At 23.8% G+C, this 16289-nt stretch overlaps 1 protein-coding gene across 2 annotated transcripts in view; it reads left to right on the top strand.

The window, feature by feature from the left end:
• LOC136976645 (protein turtle-like) overlaps positions 1 to 16289 on the top strand; it is a 163957-nt gene that overhangs the window by 8289 nt on the left and 139379 nt on the right. For both annotated transcript variants that reach the window (XM_067272031.1, XM_067272095.1), the window contains exon 2: positions 11898 to 12233. In XM_067272031.1, the coding sequence (XP_067128132.1) occupies positions 11898 to 12233 (336 nt within the window). The remainder of the gene's footprint in view (positions 1 to 11897; positions 12234 to 16289) is intronic.

Raw genomic sequence — 16289 nt, 5'->3', positions numbered from 1 at the left:
TCCTCTTATAATAAAACTCTTAAATTTATAAATTTGATTTAAATTTTAAATGAAATTTATTTAAATATTTTATATTTATGTTAGATTCGAGCTGGATTTTATGAATTATTTTATGTAAATAAATAAATAAAATATGTTTTAAAATTATATTTCGAACGTGTAAAAATAGTATTCACACGCTTTATATAATATTCATAAAAATATCATTTTTTGAATTTTATAAAAATTTTATTAATTTGTAACATTTTAAAATAAGATTTTTGTATTTTTAATTGTCTAACTGCTTAAATTTTTTTTAAAAATCTACTTAAAATTTCGTCTTGATTGCGAATTTTGTTGTAAATTAAGCAATGGCATATTATGTAATAATTATCTATAAAATAATACTTTATGGAATATTATTTCGAAATTTTACAGAACTTTTAGACGTGCTCAAGAAATTAATTCTTATTAGTGAGAATTAATTGCTTGAGCAGTCCAAAAATTCTCTATAAGATAGTATTCCCTATAGAACTTGAGAAAGATCTCGACTTTTAAAAATCGTTTTTCAGTAGATAATTAGAAGTAGGGGAAGACGAGGCGAGATGAGGAACCATGTTCTAAGCCAATCTAGACATAAATGGGAGCACCTGTCTGGTGTAAACATCAGTTTGCATCAACAGGTCTCATTTGACAAAGATTGGTTGGTTTCTTATATGTACTGTACAGTACTTTAGTTGTTATGCTTAAAAGTTCGGTTTCCAATCAGTAAAAACTTTGGGAGTTTTCCTTCAGTACACTATTTTGTATAGTAACAAAATGAATTTTTCAGCGTTACATCAGGTATTAGCTTTCATTTCGATGCAAAATTCGTCCCTTGATAATTAAGCTTAACTTTGCAATAATGAAAGCTTTCATTGTTGAACACGGATCAAGACGACTGAGGCATGTGGAAGATTCGTCAAAATGCCTTAGCATTTATCGTGATAGCTAATCAAGACAAAGATGTTTCAAAATCTAATAAGGCATCATATTCACTAGAGGAGGAGTGGATTCAATGTTGTAAATGCAAAAGTTTGTGGCATGAGCTATGAAAATAGAGGAAAATTCACCTAAGATTTACTCCTGTAAATTCCTGTATGTCCGTATTTCGCTTCTTTTCTTTTAATTTTATCATTTAAAAAATAAAAAGAGCGGACGTCCCTAAGAGGCATTGACGCAAATGTAAATATAATTGACATTTGTCTGTATTTTTAAATCGTGTGTCAAATTGCCCCGATGTGTTCTTAATCTTGCTTCCCCAATAGGATAAGATTACAAAACAAGCGATATTTTTAAAAACTAAAAAACCTTATTCTAGTTTTGTGTAATTTAACATTTGTCGGCTCCATTACGTAAGCAAACAGTTAAGGAACGTATTTATATATCAAAGTTAAGTGCTTATACTATTACAGATTAAAAATACTAACTTGTGAAACATTCGTCAACTTCCTTTAAGCATAGTTTTAGAAAAATTATTAAAGCTCAAAAACGCTAGTAATGTATTTAAAACAAAGTATATTTAATAGAAAATATAAAATAAACAGGAAATATTATAAAAGTTTTACTAAATACGGACTTCTGTAAAGTGACAAAGAATATTCTAAATTCAGGAAGCATCCTAATTTTAACTTAAGAGTCGCGTGAAAAAATGCAAAGAAACACTCCGATTTTAAGAAATGTGGTATTTTCCATTAATTGTGTTTAAAGTTTTTATGCACTTTTGATCTCCCTTCCTGTTGTGAACAATGGCATACTTTTGGCAAACACTCTCCCCTTTAATTACGTGAAAATAGTTTATAAACCTCTCTGACGTTGAAGAAATGACTGAAAACTTCTGAAAATATTTTCTAACTGATAGTTTATTCACATGACATGACAAGTATAAGAAAAAATTCGTATGTTAAAATACCCCACGTAGGCAATGCCTCCACTCCTTCCTCTCCATTGTGTACAATGATATACTTTTCAGATCCACTCCACCCCCTTAAACCATACTGTACTTGTAATTGTGGATGGCCTCTATCAGATTTTCCATAGAAAGTATTTATGCTAAGAAGCGCCTCAAATTTAAGTTCAAAAACACGTGAAAAGGGTGCTCATTATATTCGAATTAATAAAATATTCTAGTTTTTATTTTATACTTTACGATAAAAAGTTGTATTATAGATATTGAAATTTCGAATTGCATCAATTATATTTTATGATAGAATATTTACTTTAGAAAATACTTTCTGCATGGACAAAAAAAAATTGCTTTTGTATATTTCCATTTAAACGGCTGCATGAGTTATTGGTGAATGTTTACTAGACATTTCCAATTCAAGGAAAGAAAAAGTTCCGAGATTGTAACTTGTTAGATCTGAAAGAGACCTCAAACTACGCTTTCTAACAATAATCTTAGAAAGTTTGTACCAGAAGAAGGAAGAGGGGAAAAAGTCTAAGAAGTTGAGACAAGTCTCTAAGGAGTTACTGACAGATCGAATGTTTTTCAAACGATTTTCTAATTTAAAAATAGTTTTTAAAAAATTAATACTTCTATTAAACTTCATCAAAATATTCATGAATTAAAGATAAATGATTTATCTAATTATACTCTTATTTTAATTATAATTCATAGAAAAGATTGGAATAATTTATTAAAGTAGAATATTAATTTACATGTGTGTGAGTGTGTGTGTGTGTGCATGATTTTTTTTATTTTCTTCTTCCCGACTAGCAGCAATTTGTAATTAAATATTTGAACTGCAATCTGGATTTATAAGAAGCAATTAATATTTTGAAAACGACTCCAGACAGCTCATAAATTGTTGAAGACATTATTAATATTCGTTAGATAAACTTTTACTTTGTTTAAATTTATTATCAGGGAAAGTGTTTATTTTAAGCATATTGTTGTTAAATAATGTATGAATGACACCGGGATAAACGAGAATTAATTAATATCTATACAAAATAATCATCTGTGATCGTGCTGAAACGTGTCTGAACACGTTTATCCGTCCGTTCAGATATGTTTTATCACCTTGACATTTCAAAAATATTTTCATCTTCTTTAAATATTTTACGAATGAAATGTTTGAACATGTTTTTCTATGTTTTTAAACGTGATTGACATGATCAGATGTATTTTTGAATTTCTTACTTAGTGACGAACTTGCCCAGACTTGCTACAAGACGTTTCCAATATACTTAAGTATTCTTGACGAGTTTAGACACGCTTAAACAGGTTTACGGTGTTTTAAAATATCGATTTACTAGTCTAGACATGTTTCGGATCACTAAAATAATGTTTCAAGCACGTAAACTTACTTCGATTGTTTTGAATATGCTTAAATATTCATTTTCGACAAGTTTAGACACGTTTAAACATGTTTATGAGATGTTAGATATATTTACACACGTTTTGAATAGATTAAATAATGTTTATCGCGTGTAAACACGATTAAATAATTTTTTTTTACATAACACATTCAAACGTGTTGAAACAAGTTTAAGATTATCTCAAAGTCTTAAGAGTTACACTTAAATCTCTGAAGTATATCATTCTCTTCACAAGCTATTAGAGACAATTTTGGTTAAAGTGATTGATAGAAAGTATAGGAGTTATTTTGGGGTTATTGGTGTTAGTTTCTTGACCTGTAATCATTTTTATTTTTTCTTCTTTCTCGAAATAAATGGACGTCAAAGTAAGGCAGAAAAATAACAGTGCATGAAGTTTGGAAAGGAAAAAAAAAATTCCTTTAGGACTTCAGTAGATATATTCCCGACAGGTTAAACTGACTTTCTGTACTTATGGTTCCTGATAATATAGAAAACTGCGGCGAGTTTGCACGAAAACCAGAAGGTGTCGTAAATGACATAGACAATACACAATATAATAAATAACGAAGCTCTTTGCTATTCTTCTTTATTTTTATTCAATTTGTAAACAATTGTAATTTATTGAGGCAATACTAATAATAAAAATTGATAAATGTTGCGTTAATGGAATTTTTATTTATAACATAGAAAAAGTTTGAAGTAATTTATTCTTAACTGTTTTTATACAGGAAATAATCAAAATATTTATCAAATTAAAGGATTTATTTGAAGTTTTTAAGGGTTGCAATACGTTTTTTTTAATATCAATTTGAATTTCATAAATTAAATTATTATTATTATTATTATTTTTTACTTTACAAGTATTTTGATCGAAAGTTTTACAAATTTATATTGTTTTTTTCGGTAATTTAAATCAGACATAATGTGGTTCTTTTCTTCGTTGCTGAAATATACTTATACAGGATGTTAACTAATAATAATTCATGATATTTATATATTCAAATCCATGATAAAACACAATAAAATCCTTAATCCAAGGTAAGGTTAATATGCAGGAAGGATATGGAAAAATCTATATTTTAGAATACGATGGTATCCGAGATGAATATTATATAATCTCTTATTTTAGGATAAAATACGATAAAATATTTATTTCAGGAAGGATTAATATGAAGGAACAAATAAATTAAAATGCTTATTCCAGGAAGTATTAGGTTCAAGGAACGAATATATTAAAATACCTACTACAAAGGATTAACGTCAGGATACAAATACATAAAAGTGTTATTACAAGAATGTGTAACATCAAGGAAGAAATATATTATAAATAGTTATTCCAAGAAGACTTACGTCAGGAAATTAATATCTTAAAATGCTGATTTCAGGAAGGATTATCATCAGGAAGCATACGTATGAAAGTATTTATCCAAGAAGGTGTAACATAAAGGAACAAATATATTAAAATACTTGTTCGATAAAGGATTAACATCGAGGAACGTATAAAGTGTTTATTTCAGGAAGGATTATTAACCAGGAAGTAAGATTATTAACTTCCCATTCCTATCCCAGATTTACTAACATTCAGAGTAGACATAAGATACCTCTATATCAATTCATAACAATCAAAATTTAATTTTTGAAATATATATATATATATATATATATATATATATATAAAGAATAAAATTCTAAAAATTTTGCAAGACATTTAACATGCAAAAAATTAAGATAATTTGAATTTGATTGCGAAATGTCTTAAATATATCCTTCAGCTATTAAAAAAACACTAGTGATCACTTACATCCTTTATTTAAAGTTTAATTAGGCATTGTTATTACTAAGGGAAAAAGGTGTCTATCAAGCGGAAATTGATTTGCTATTATTTTCTTGAACGTTTGAATAGCATCTCTTGAGTAAAATACTAATAATAATTTAATTGATAATTTAGATTTACTAAAAAAAATACGTTACAGGACTTCTCAGAGGACAAGAGATGCCCTATGATATATTTTGAAATGCAAATAATATATAAGAAATACAGAAAGAACAATGTATTGTAGTACTGTGTTCTTGAGGCACAGGTCCAAACTCTTCTGTGAGAGGACATCTTTAACAAGTTACCATAACTGATTCGTATTTTAATTTTAATATTTTTCAAATTTTTTTATTAGTAAATAGATGTATATACACACATACACACACACACACATATATATAATAGTAAATATTAGAAAAGAAAATAATTTTATTAAAAGAAAATATTCTATTACTTATCCTCTATCAGCTTCTTCAGTTATTTATTAATGTTATTTTTCCGTCTCCTGTATCATCAAATAACAATTTTCTTATTAAATATTCTGACTCGTATATTGGGAAAAGGCAGGAAATTTGATTTCGGGAAGATGTTGTAGTTATTTAATAAAAAAAAATACTATAAAAATTTATATATATATATATATATATACACGTAAGTAACTACATGACACTCGTTCTTACACACAAACATATTATATAGAGCCTAAGAAAATAATAATAAAATAAAATTTTAAAATAGTAGCTACAGATTAACGTATAGAACGTTTTATAAATTAAATATTACAGGAATAAATAAGATTTTGTTCATTATTCTTACACTTAAAGCTTATTCTTAGATTTAAAAACAATCGTGAAGCATTGTATTTTTTATGTTTTATTTGATTTTATTTTTAAAAAAATTCAACTGATTAAGAATTTCTAACAAGTTCCCATAAATAATCAGTACATTCTTTTGTTATTTTCTTTTTATAAAATTGTAGCAGCTCCTGAATTCAATCGATTGGTACTGTACATTGCCAAATACTACAACACTACATACTTTTGACTCCCTTGGTATTGTCTTAGATATATCCGACTGACATATCATTAATATTAAAGAACACAGGCATGCTGATATTTAATTAATAAAATTAAAGTATTTTTTAAAAATTTATTTAAAATTTACTCTTTGCCAATACCTACTCAGTAATTTTTATTTATATGTATATTTTTTATGATTATTCTTGTGATAAACAACAAATTAATAATATGAAATTTCGATTTTTTTCATGATTAGTTTCTTTATTTTACAAATTTTACGGTGGAATTTGCTCCATAAAAATTTAATTAACATCTTTTTCTCTATGAAATTAGATTAATTGTAAGCTTTAAAACTTGAATTTCTTCGAATTTCTGATTAATTTGTAAGCTTCAAGCTTGATTTTTTTCTTTAAATTTTCGCCTTAAAGAATAATTTACAAGATAGTTTTAAGGATAAAATACCCTTTGACAGTTCTAATTTTTCCAATTTTAGTGAAAAATCGTAATTATTTATAATCCAACTAGAATTAAATTAAATTTGTATTATCTTTCTCTGCTGGATAATTATCACAAAAATATTCACCAGTAAGATATAACTTCATAAATCGTTAATAAAGTTATAACTATTACCAAATATATGATAAAAATAGTTATAAATTGAAGCTAAATCTATTTTTATAGATCTATATTAATTGAAATTCATAAGAACTTTCTTAACTCCTGCATAAGTTTATAACGAGTTTTACTTAGAAATCTGGATAGCATATAAAAAAAATTTAAATAATGGATCAGGTGCTTCAAAAAGACTTTGCCAAGAGAATTGCATTTCGTAGAAAAGCACTATATTACATTTAAAACTACATTTTTATTCTACTCAATAGAGATACAAACTATTTTTAAGCTGCATAAATTATTTTTATAAGTAGGGGAAAAATGAAAGAAATTGCAAGCTAAAAATTCCAATTTTTACGTGAAACTCTTACCAGAAAATTACAACACTCATATTGTATATCATTAATCATTAATGTTTTAAATTATAAAATAAAAATTCTTGAAAAGGAATCTTTTATTTTAAATCACACATATATATATATATATATATTCATTTTTATTTACTTGAATTTTTCCCGAGTATGATACAATTTTATATTTAAAACAACAAATAGTTTATGTATTTTCTTCACTTTGAAGCTTAGGAATAACATCATATTTTAATTATATTAAGCAATATTTTAAAAATTTTATGCTGTTTATAGAACGAGGCTTTATAATTTTAATAAAATTTAAAATTTTTACGTGTTTATTAAAGAAAATAATCCACAAAATTCAATAGAATATGCAAAAAATGGCTTACGTGGACACTGAGAAGCTTGGACATAACGTTACTTTTCACTTAATTAAATTAATTATATATATGTTTAATGTAAAGTTTTATATTTTTAAAATAAATTTAAAAATTTTTACGTATATATCAATGAAAATATGGCGAAAAAATTCGATAGAATGTACAAAAAAAAGAAGAAAAAAGTTTTGAAAACCCATAAACGAAACGTATAAATTTCAAAAAAGGATCGTTTAAATGATCAGAGTCTTCGGATGTATTAAATAGCTTTCTAATATTTTCTACGAAGATGAGTTTCTGATCTGACGATTAGCTTAACGATCTTCTTCATTAGCATATCTTTTGGCAGTAATTTCAGTCTGCACATCCTCTGACATTTTGATATGGTTAGTAGTTAATATCTGTATTTGTTCAATAAAAATAAAAACTTTTAATTTCCTACACTCTTAACTAATCGTAAAATAAAGATATATAGACGATAAGAAAATAAATAAAAATAATATTTTAATATTTAAAAGAAATAAAGCCAATTTTACAAATTATACTTTTCTTCTTCGAGTTAATGATGTCGAGGGGAAAATGTAAAAATATGTTTAAAAAAAAACTTCAAAAATTCTTGTAAACCTTTTAAAATATTCAAATAAACATTGGTTTTATGCGTGTCTAGCCGTAACAACTCCGGATCAATGATGCTGCTCTATTTATGATACGAAAGATCATGAAGATACTCCATAAAAAATATCTTAAATTCTTATTCAAAAATAAAAAAATACACTTTATTTATAAACTAAACAGTGAAAAAATGTAAGAAAAAATACAAAAATAATCAATCATTAAAGTAGAAAATATATTATTTTGATTACAAGGATGTAAGATTATACTTACTTAAATGATGCTAATATTTTATAAAATTGATAATTCATAATAATAATAATAATAATATTATTAATTTTTTTTTGTGGAAGAGAAATTGTAGATAATTCGAAGTTTAGAAATCACGAAGGAGATATTTTTCTATAATAATCAAGACAGTGCCAAATGATAGAACTTGATGCAGCAATTATCGACAATATTGTTTGCACTTATTTAAGCTTCTCCATCCACAAAGTGTCACGGAGGATTATTGAAGATGAGAAAACCAATAATCGGGTTACAACTGAAATATATAGTTTGGATACCACTTTCGTCGTATATCCCATTATTAATAGAAATTACAAACTAAAAAAAGTTACAAAAAAATTTGTAATAAAAGTAAAAAAAAAATTCTTCATTTAGAAATAACTCTCAAATGATTTATGGGATTTATAATCAAGTTTTTGGTTTTTTTACAGTAAAATTTACTTTAATAAATCGTTTTTTATGTAAATTATTCTTTCAAAATTCTGTGTTTAATGAGCTAAAATATTTATTAATGAATATTTTTACGATAAAAAAATTAATAATAATCGTTATTCAATTTAAGAAGGTGTATTGATGTATAAGAGGATAAATAAATTAAATAACTGTAAATAAATTTCTTTTATTAAAAAATATTTTAAAGTATTTTCTACTGTTTGACATAATTAATAACTCCATTAAAAGTCATTATTTAGTTGATTATAAGAGGATGAGGAAGAAAAATACATGTTAAAAATTGATTTAAAGTTGCTTATTTTTACTAAATTAATTGAATTTTTTAATACTTTTATATATTTTAGAGTAAAATAGCTATATTTATATATATGTAATTTAAGAATTAATATGTTCTTAATCTGATAGCTTTATCAATATATACATCGTAGAAATTATAATATTAATCATTTTCCTTAGTTACTTTCGATAAAATAAGCCTCATAAGTCTATTTAATCATGGAAAAAAATGAAAAATTCACATTGATAATTATTGATTTTTTTCCGCATTTAACTCAGGTTCAACATGTAAATTTGTTGCATAAAATTCTTAATATTTTAAATTTTAAATGAAATTTTTACAAAATTTTATAGAAATGATGCATTTTAAATATAGAAATTTATAAATAAAAAGAAAAAATAAGAAGAGGAAAAAGAAACTAGCTGATAAATTGTGTTGGGTCAATCTGAAACATGAATCTTAGATTGCCAACCATTGATCGTTAATATTATTACCTTTACCACTATCTCTATGAGAAACGAAAATTTCATTTTTATTTAATCAGGAAAAGGAACTTTCATCAAGAAAATCGAGAGGTCAACGTCATTTTCTTCTAAATTTCGAAAGGATTCGATCATTCGTTTTCGGATTGTTATCAATTGTAAAAGTGCATAAGTGAAGAAAATTACTTTGTGCCTGCTAAAAATAGTATTTTATTTTCTAAAAAAAGTCTATGTACCATACTTTATCTTTAAAAAAATTATACAGAATATTATTCATAACACGTGCAATGATTTTGATTAGAAATTTTGTCTCGAACACAATTTAAATATATTTATTTATTTATTTTTTTATAGAGTAGAAAACTCTACAGAATATTTGAAAATAGTCTTCATAACTTCTTCAATAGCATAAAAGAATTTATCTTTTCTAGAAATTCCTGGAAATCTTTTATATAAAATACATTTCCTACAAGAATATTTCCGGTTTAATCTATCGAAAATGTATTATAAAACTGTAGTAAATGTTAAAACAAATAATTTATTAAATTAAAATATTTGAAAATCATCACGTAATGCGTAATTCGAAAGAAATTACGATGATAGAGTGGCCATAATTTTACAGAATTAGTTATATTTCGTATAATGTGGTAATTCAAGTAAATTAATTATGATTACGTATCTGGAAAATGTCACATGTAAGATTGTTATCGCGTTTTGGTGGAAGATTCGCAAGTAAAGTATCGGGTGATCTCTTGTGAACCTTAGTAATGGTTCAAGGTGTGCTTTCTACTATTGAGAAGTACCACAAAATGCAATAAAGTCTGCTAGAAAAGTTGCCGAACTCAGAGCACGTTGCAATTCACTCTCTTTTGATAGTTGTCTTAAATTTATCGATGGAATGGTCCAGAATGCATCGTATCTGTCTCCAACTGTCAGTAAGAATATTGCAATCATAAAGTTTATGTTCAGCAGGCTGTCTGCTTTGCTGAAGGATATATTTTTCTTCATGAAATCTTGATATTATTCTACAAAGGAAACTAGCAAACATTATTTTAATTTTCGCAAAAAAACCGAATTTAAATAAAATAAAAATAAATTAAAATATTTAAAGCTTAAATACACAGAAAAATTACACAGATACACGCTTAGAGTTAAAGAAATTTTTACGTGTTTAATCGTTTGGAACGTTGCTAATTTACATACGTAAATATGTATTTTTATATATTTTTGTACTGTACAACACGAAATTTAATATATATATATTATATTTATAAATTAGTTTCAATACATAAATTTTATTTTAAAAAATCTAATTTAAAAATTGAAAAATTATTACTGGAGATATTTATTTAAGAAACTTTAATACTGCTATATAAATGTTTTTACTATCCATTTGTGCTCTACCAATATTACATTAACGATCCGTTGTTTCCATATTACGTAATGTTCTTATGATATTTTACTTTTTTTTTAGTTTAAATTTTATATTTTCAACCATAAGTTGAAGGGAAGTAAAATGTCGAATGTCAGTGTATGCAAGACATGTTGCGATGACAGAATATTGAACAGGTTGTATAATAGAGAGAGAAGAAATTTCATCGGTGCTTTGAACACACTCTTTTTATATGAAAAGTTCTTTTATAAAATGAGTTTTTAAAAGAACAATAACTACTGGAAAATAAATGTTTTCAAAAAGAAAATAAATTCTATTTGCATATTTACTAAAAACTATAAACAATTTTTTTGATTAAATAATTTTTTTTTATAAAACTTCTCTTATGAGTCGACTATATATTAATGTGCATTGTATTTTTAAGGTACTCACACGTACACAACGTGTGTTTTTGTAAACGTTTTTATGTATTTTATGTGTATTTATGTATGTGTGTGTGTGTGTATATATTGTTTATTTTTCTTTAAAATGTTTTAAAGAAATTTTAACAATTAATTTTAAAAAAATTACTTTCTATATAAACTAATTTAAATTTCTTAAAAATATTTTTAATGTGAAAATTTTAATTTGGTGTCGATAGCAAATTTTATAATAAATAATTAATGTTATCATTAATTATAAATTTGACGTTAATTAGCTAGTTACAGTATTGACTTCAAACTTTAAGAAATTAAGTAAACTTACTTTTAATCGTAACATTTAAATAATTTGCTTTAAAACTTTATACATATAAAATTTTCAATGATCTTACATGATAAGTGGTACGAAATTATTTATTATTTTTTAAATTTTTATTTCTTTTTTATGATGTAGCTTCGATCCTTTACACAGCAGTAGTTCGGGGAAAAGTAGCCCTGCCTTGTGACATATCGCCTCCCTCTGCTGATGACAGCGTGGCCTTAATTCTGTGGTACAAAGACGAAGCTCCAACACCAATATACACATTAGATGCTCGTTATGGTAAAATAGAACAAGCAAGACAATCATCAAGCAGTGAACTGGAAAATCGAGCTTATTTCAATATGATTAATCGACCAGCCTTTTTGCAATTGGATCCAGTTGAAGAGGATGATAGTGGTGAATACAGATGTCGAGTGGATTTTCATACAGCTCGAACTGTGAATACAGTCATTTCACTGAAAGTCATTGGTAAGTAAGTGCTCCCTTGGTGTTTAATATAAATATAATCGCTATAAAATCGTAGGAAATGTAAAATATTCTGTAGAACTTACCTTAAATTTTTTCATTATTTTCCTCTTAAAAGTTAGGTTTTTATAAATGTTTTTTTAAATTCTCTGTTTTGAAAATAAGAAAATAATCTCTTCTAACCTTCTCTTCTTCATTCAGATTAATTATTATTTTTAAAACATAAAAATTTAAAAAAAATTATATATAAAAAATATCATTTAAAATTAAATGCTTTGCTTTAAAATTATATTATTATTTTCTTTTTAAAATAAAATTACTTTTTACTTAATTTTTATTTTGTATTTCTTTTTTAAAAAGAGAAGTAATTTAAAATCTGTAATAAAATAATTATTTAATGGGATTAACAATAAGATTTTTTTAAATATCCCATTAATTTAAAATAAAAATTGGAATTTAATTTACTACAATACCTCTAGCAAATAGTTTAAAATTAAGCTGAAACATTATTGTTTTTGTTAAATATTATTTACTTACAATTATTAATAATAAAAATAATTTAATTTATATTATTATACTGTATAATATAAGTATTTAAAAAGTATATAACAAAAATATAATTAACATATTTTAAATGATAAATTTAAATTGTTATTATAAATATAATTTACAAATTAAATATCATATTTTGTTATAATTGTATTATAATAATATATTTTTAATGTTTAAAAAATATTTAAATAAAAAAATTAAATTTTAATTTAATATGTAATAAAGCATAAAGCAAAAAATTTTGTGTATAATTAATATAATAAAATATTATTTTTTTAAAAATGTAATTTAGTTTACTTTTTAAAATAGTTTAAACTCATAACATTTATAAAATTATTTAAAAATAATGTTTTACTTCACTAAAATTATTAATTATACGCAAAATTTTTAATGTTTATTTTATTTTAAAAATATTATTAGCGACATTCTTTATGTGTAAATAACAAAATTAATGCAGTTTTATTTAAATATTTTAAAGAAAAAAATTGATGTAGATAAAAATGTATAGACTCCATATAAACCTGTTATAAAAACGAGCTTAATAATATATTTATAAATAAATTAAATTAAAATATAAACATTTTTATAGGTAATTTTATAACGTAAGTCGTAGTTCTTTTATTAACAACAACTTTCATACAAAATTTCGATTTATTCTTAGCTTCTTTTTACGATTTACTTTCAACTTACCAACATGTTTGTTAACTGGATTGCACAAATAGCTTATAAAATGCTTCATATAATTCTGTATATGTCAAGTTTAGTCACCGTTTTTTGAGTTTTACTGCTACCATAAATCTATACGTAGGGATACATATGGTATATACATTACCATTTCTCTCCTGTCCTTTCGGATTTGTATCAACCATAGAACATCTCCTAAACGTATGTTTAATCTATGACATTTTTTACACCTGAGCTGTATCCATCTCCTCTCTTATAACCCAACATATTTCACATTTACATGGTAAAAATCGTGTTTACGTTGTTTATTTTAACCAAAAATTTAAATTTTGAATTCATTCAAAAGAAAACAAAAAACAATATATAATATAGTTTATAAATTCTAAAGTAATTTTCTAAATAAATTAAAATACTATCTTCTCATCAAATTTTTAATACTGTTTATAAGAAGAAAGAGTATTTAAAAATTGAAAATTATTTCTTTAATTTCTGTGAAAGAAATTACATTTTTTAAGGTTTAATTTTCAGTTGTTAAGTTGATTCTTTGCCAATTTTAAATGAAATATTAAGTACACAACGACCATGATTGTTTGTTTAACTTACCATCTCAATATTATTGTTAAAATTTAAGTAAATAAATAAATATATATAAAAGAATTGAGTACGAGTCAATAATTTATCAGTAACAAATAATCTCATTTATCACAAAATACAATAAATTCATCACCAGTATCATCTTCTACATCCAACTACATCATAGTCTCTTGTAGCATCAACGGTTATATATTTTATTTTCCTATATTTATTTTTTATTATATTTTTTCCAATTTCAAAAATGATTTATTAGAATGTACTTTTTTCTTTTATTGTAAATGTATCATGTTTACTTTCAACTTAAATAGCTTGTAATCTTTATGAAATCGTAATCAATAATAATTTGTTGATGGGATTGAAAGATACATTTCTCCATTTTTTTCTCGCTCTCTCTTTCTCTCTATTTCTCTCCTATATTTTATTAAAATAAAAAAGTTAATTAAAATATATAAGATTTCTTATTTTAGAAAATTAGCTTCCTTCTTCTTCTTCTTCTTCTTTCTAATCATAAAGCTTGAAGAACAGGAAATTGTGTATATAGCTTTTTAAAACAGGAAAAAATACAGTGTTTCTTTCACCAGTTTTAGTTTAGTGCTTGATATGTGAGGCATTCTTCTTCCACATGGAAAGATGCTGACATGTAATAAATTTGTTCTGACGACTTTACAGATTGTCTTCATAAATCATATTTTGTTCCAAAAGTTAATCGTTCATCAAATGAATGAATAGCCTGGTGTTTAAAGGAAAATAACCCTTTACAAAAGGGAAGGGGGGACATCTTTTGATGCTAATTGAACATAACTTATTATTCTTGTGTATCAAAATACTAATCTATGGATAATTAGGGGAATCACTCGTAAAAATAATCTTATTCATATAAATAAAGTTAAGCTTACTCAAATGTAAAATGGGATCGGTCAAGTTATATATTAAATTAAATTGACAACGAAATAATATCACTTTACAGATAATACTCACGTGTCTAAATGTATTATTTAGATAATTTAATACAATATAAAATTGTTGTTGCTCTACTAAATATTTTATTATTTAAATTATAAAAATAAATTTTATATTAATTTTTTTATACATTTTTGAGGTACTGAAGTATATTTTTCTACACGATTTAGTGTACTGAAATTCTTGTAAATAAATTTATTGTAAAGTTTTTATGTAAATTTAATTCACTAACTTTAACAAAATTGATAAAAATTTACAAAAAATCCTCATTAAAACTTCGAAACTAAGTTTTGAATTTAATAACTAGTAAAAAAAAAAATTTATAACTTAATTTATATACTGTTTACTTGTAATTTTTTATATAACCTTCATTATTTACATAACCTTAATATATTTAAAAATATATATAATTTAAATTATTTAAAATTAGAATAAATTACATAAAAACTTTTTTTTATTTTAAAAATCTTTTATAAAAATATATCTTTTATAGCAATTTTTAATGCATTATTAAAGTTAAAATGTAACACAAATTACAGTAATTATACATTAAAATTATTTTTCTTTTAAATCAAGAATTTTAATTACTGTAATAATAACTCTAATAATTAATAAAAATATAATAATTTATCAAAATAAAGCTGATTAAATTTCCATTTAAAGAATAAATTTTCATATTAATATATAATATATTTTACATTAAAAAAACACTCAATTAGCATAATTTATTCAACAGTTTATTAAGTTAACAAGTTATTTTCTTAAAAATTATTTAAACACCCCTCGAGTCACATAAAATTCTTGATTTTTAAAAAATAATTTTTATAATATACAGTGGCTATAAATTGTTATATATCAAAACTTTAAAATTCAATCAAAAAATTGCTACAAAAGATATAATATAAGTATATTGTATTAGGCATATTACAGAAGAATTTTAAGATTAAATTATACATAAAATATTTTTATTTATTTCTAATTTTAAATAATTTTATTTATTATATTTGCTGGGATCTGCATAAAAAATAATACTTTAAATAGCCTTATATAGATATTTTTTATATGTAAAATTACATTTATGTTTGATTTATTGATAACTTTAAAAAGTATTTTTATTCCTTTTTATCATAGCTATAAAATTCTGAAAGATAGTTTAATATTTTTAACTAAAAGGTAGTCATATTTTATCAATATATTTTATATTACATTCCACTATTAAAGAAGAAAATTTATGTGAACTTATATTAGCAAATAATTTATATTTATATA

This window comes from Centruroides vittatus, unplaced genomic scaffold (assembly GCF_030686945.1).
Source record: "Centruroides vittatus isolate TY-2023 unplaced genomic scaffold, ASM3068694v2 contig_10, whole genome shotgun sequence".
NCBI classification, from domain to species: domain Eukaryota; kingdom Metazoa; phylum Arthropoda; class Arachnida; order Scorpiones; family Buthidae; genus Centruroides; species Centruroides vittatus.
This window is presented reverse-complemented; position numbering and strand designations above follow the sequence as displayed.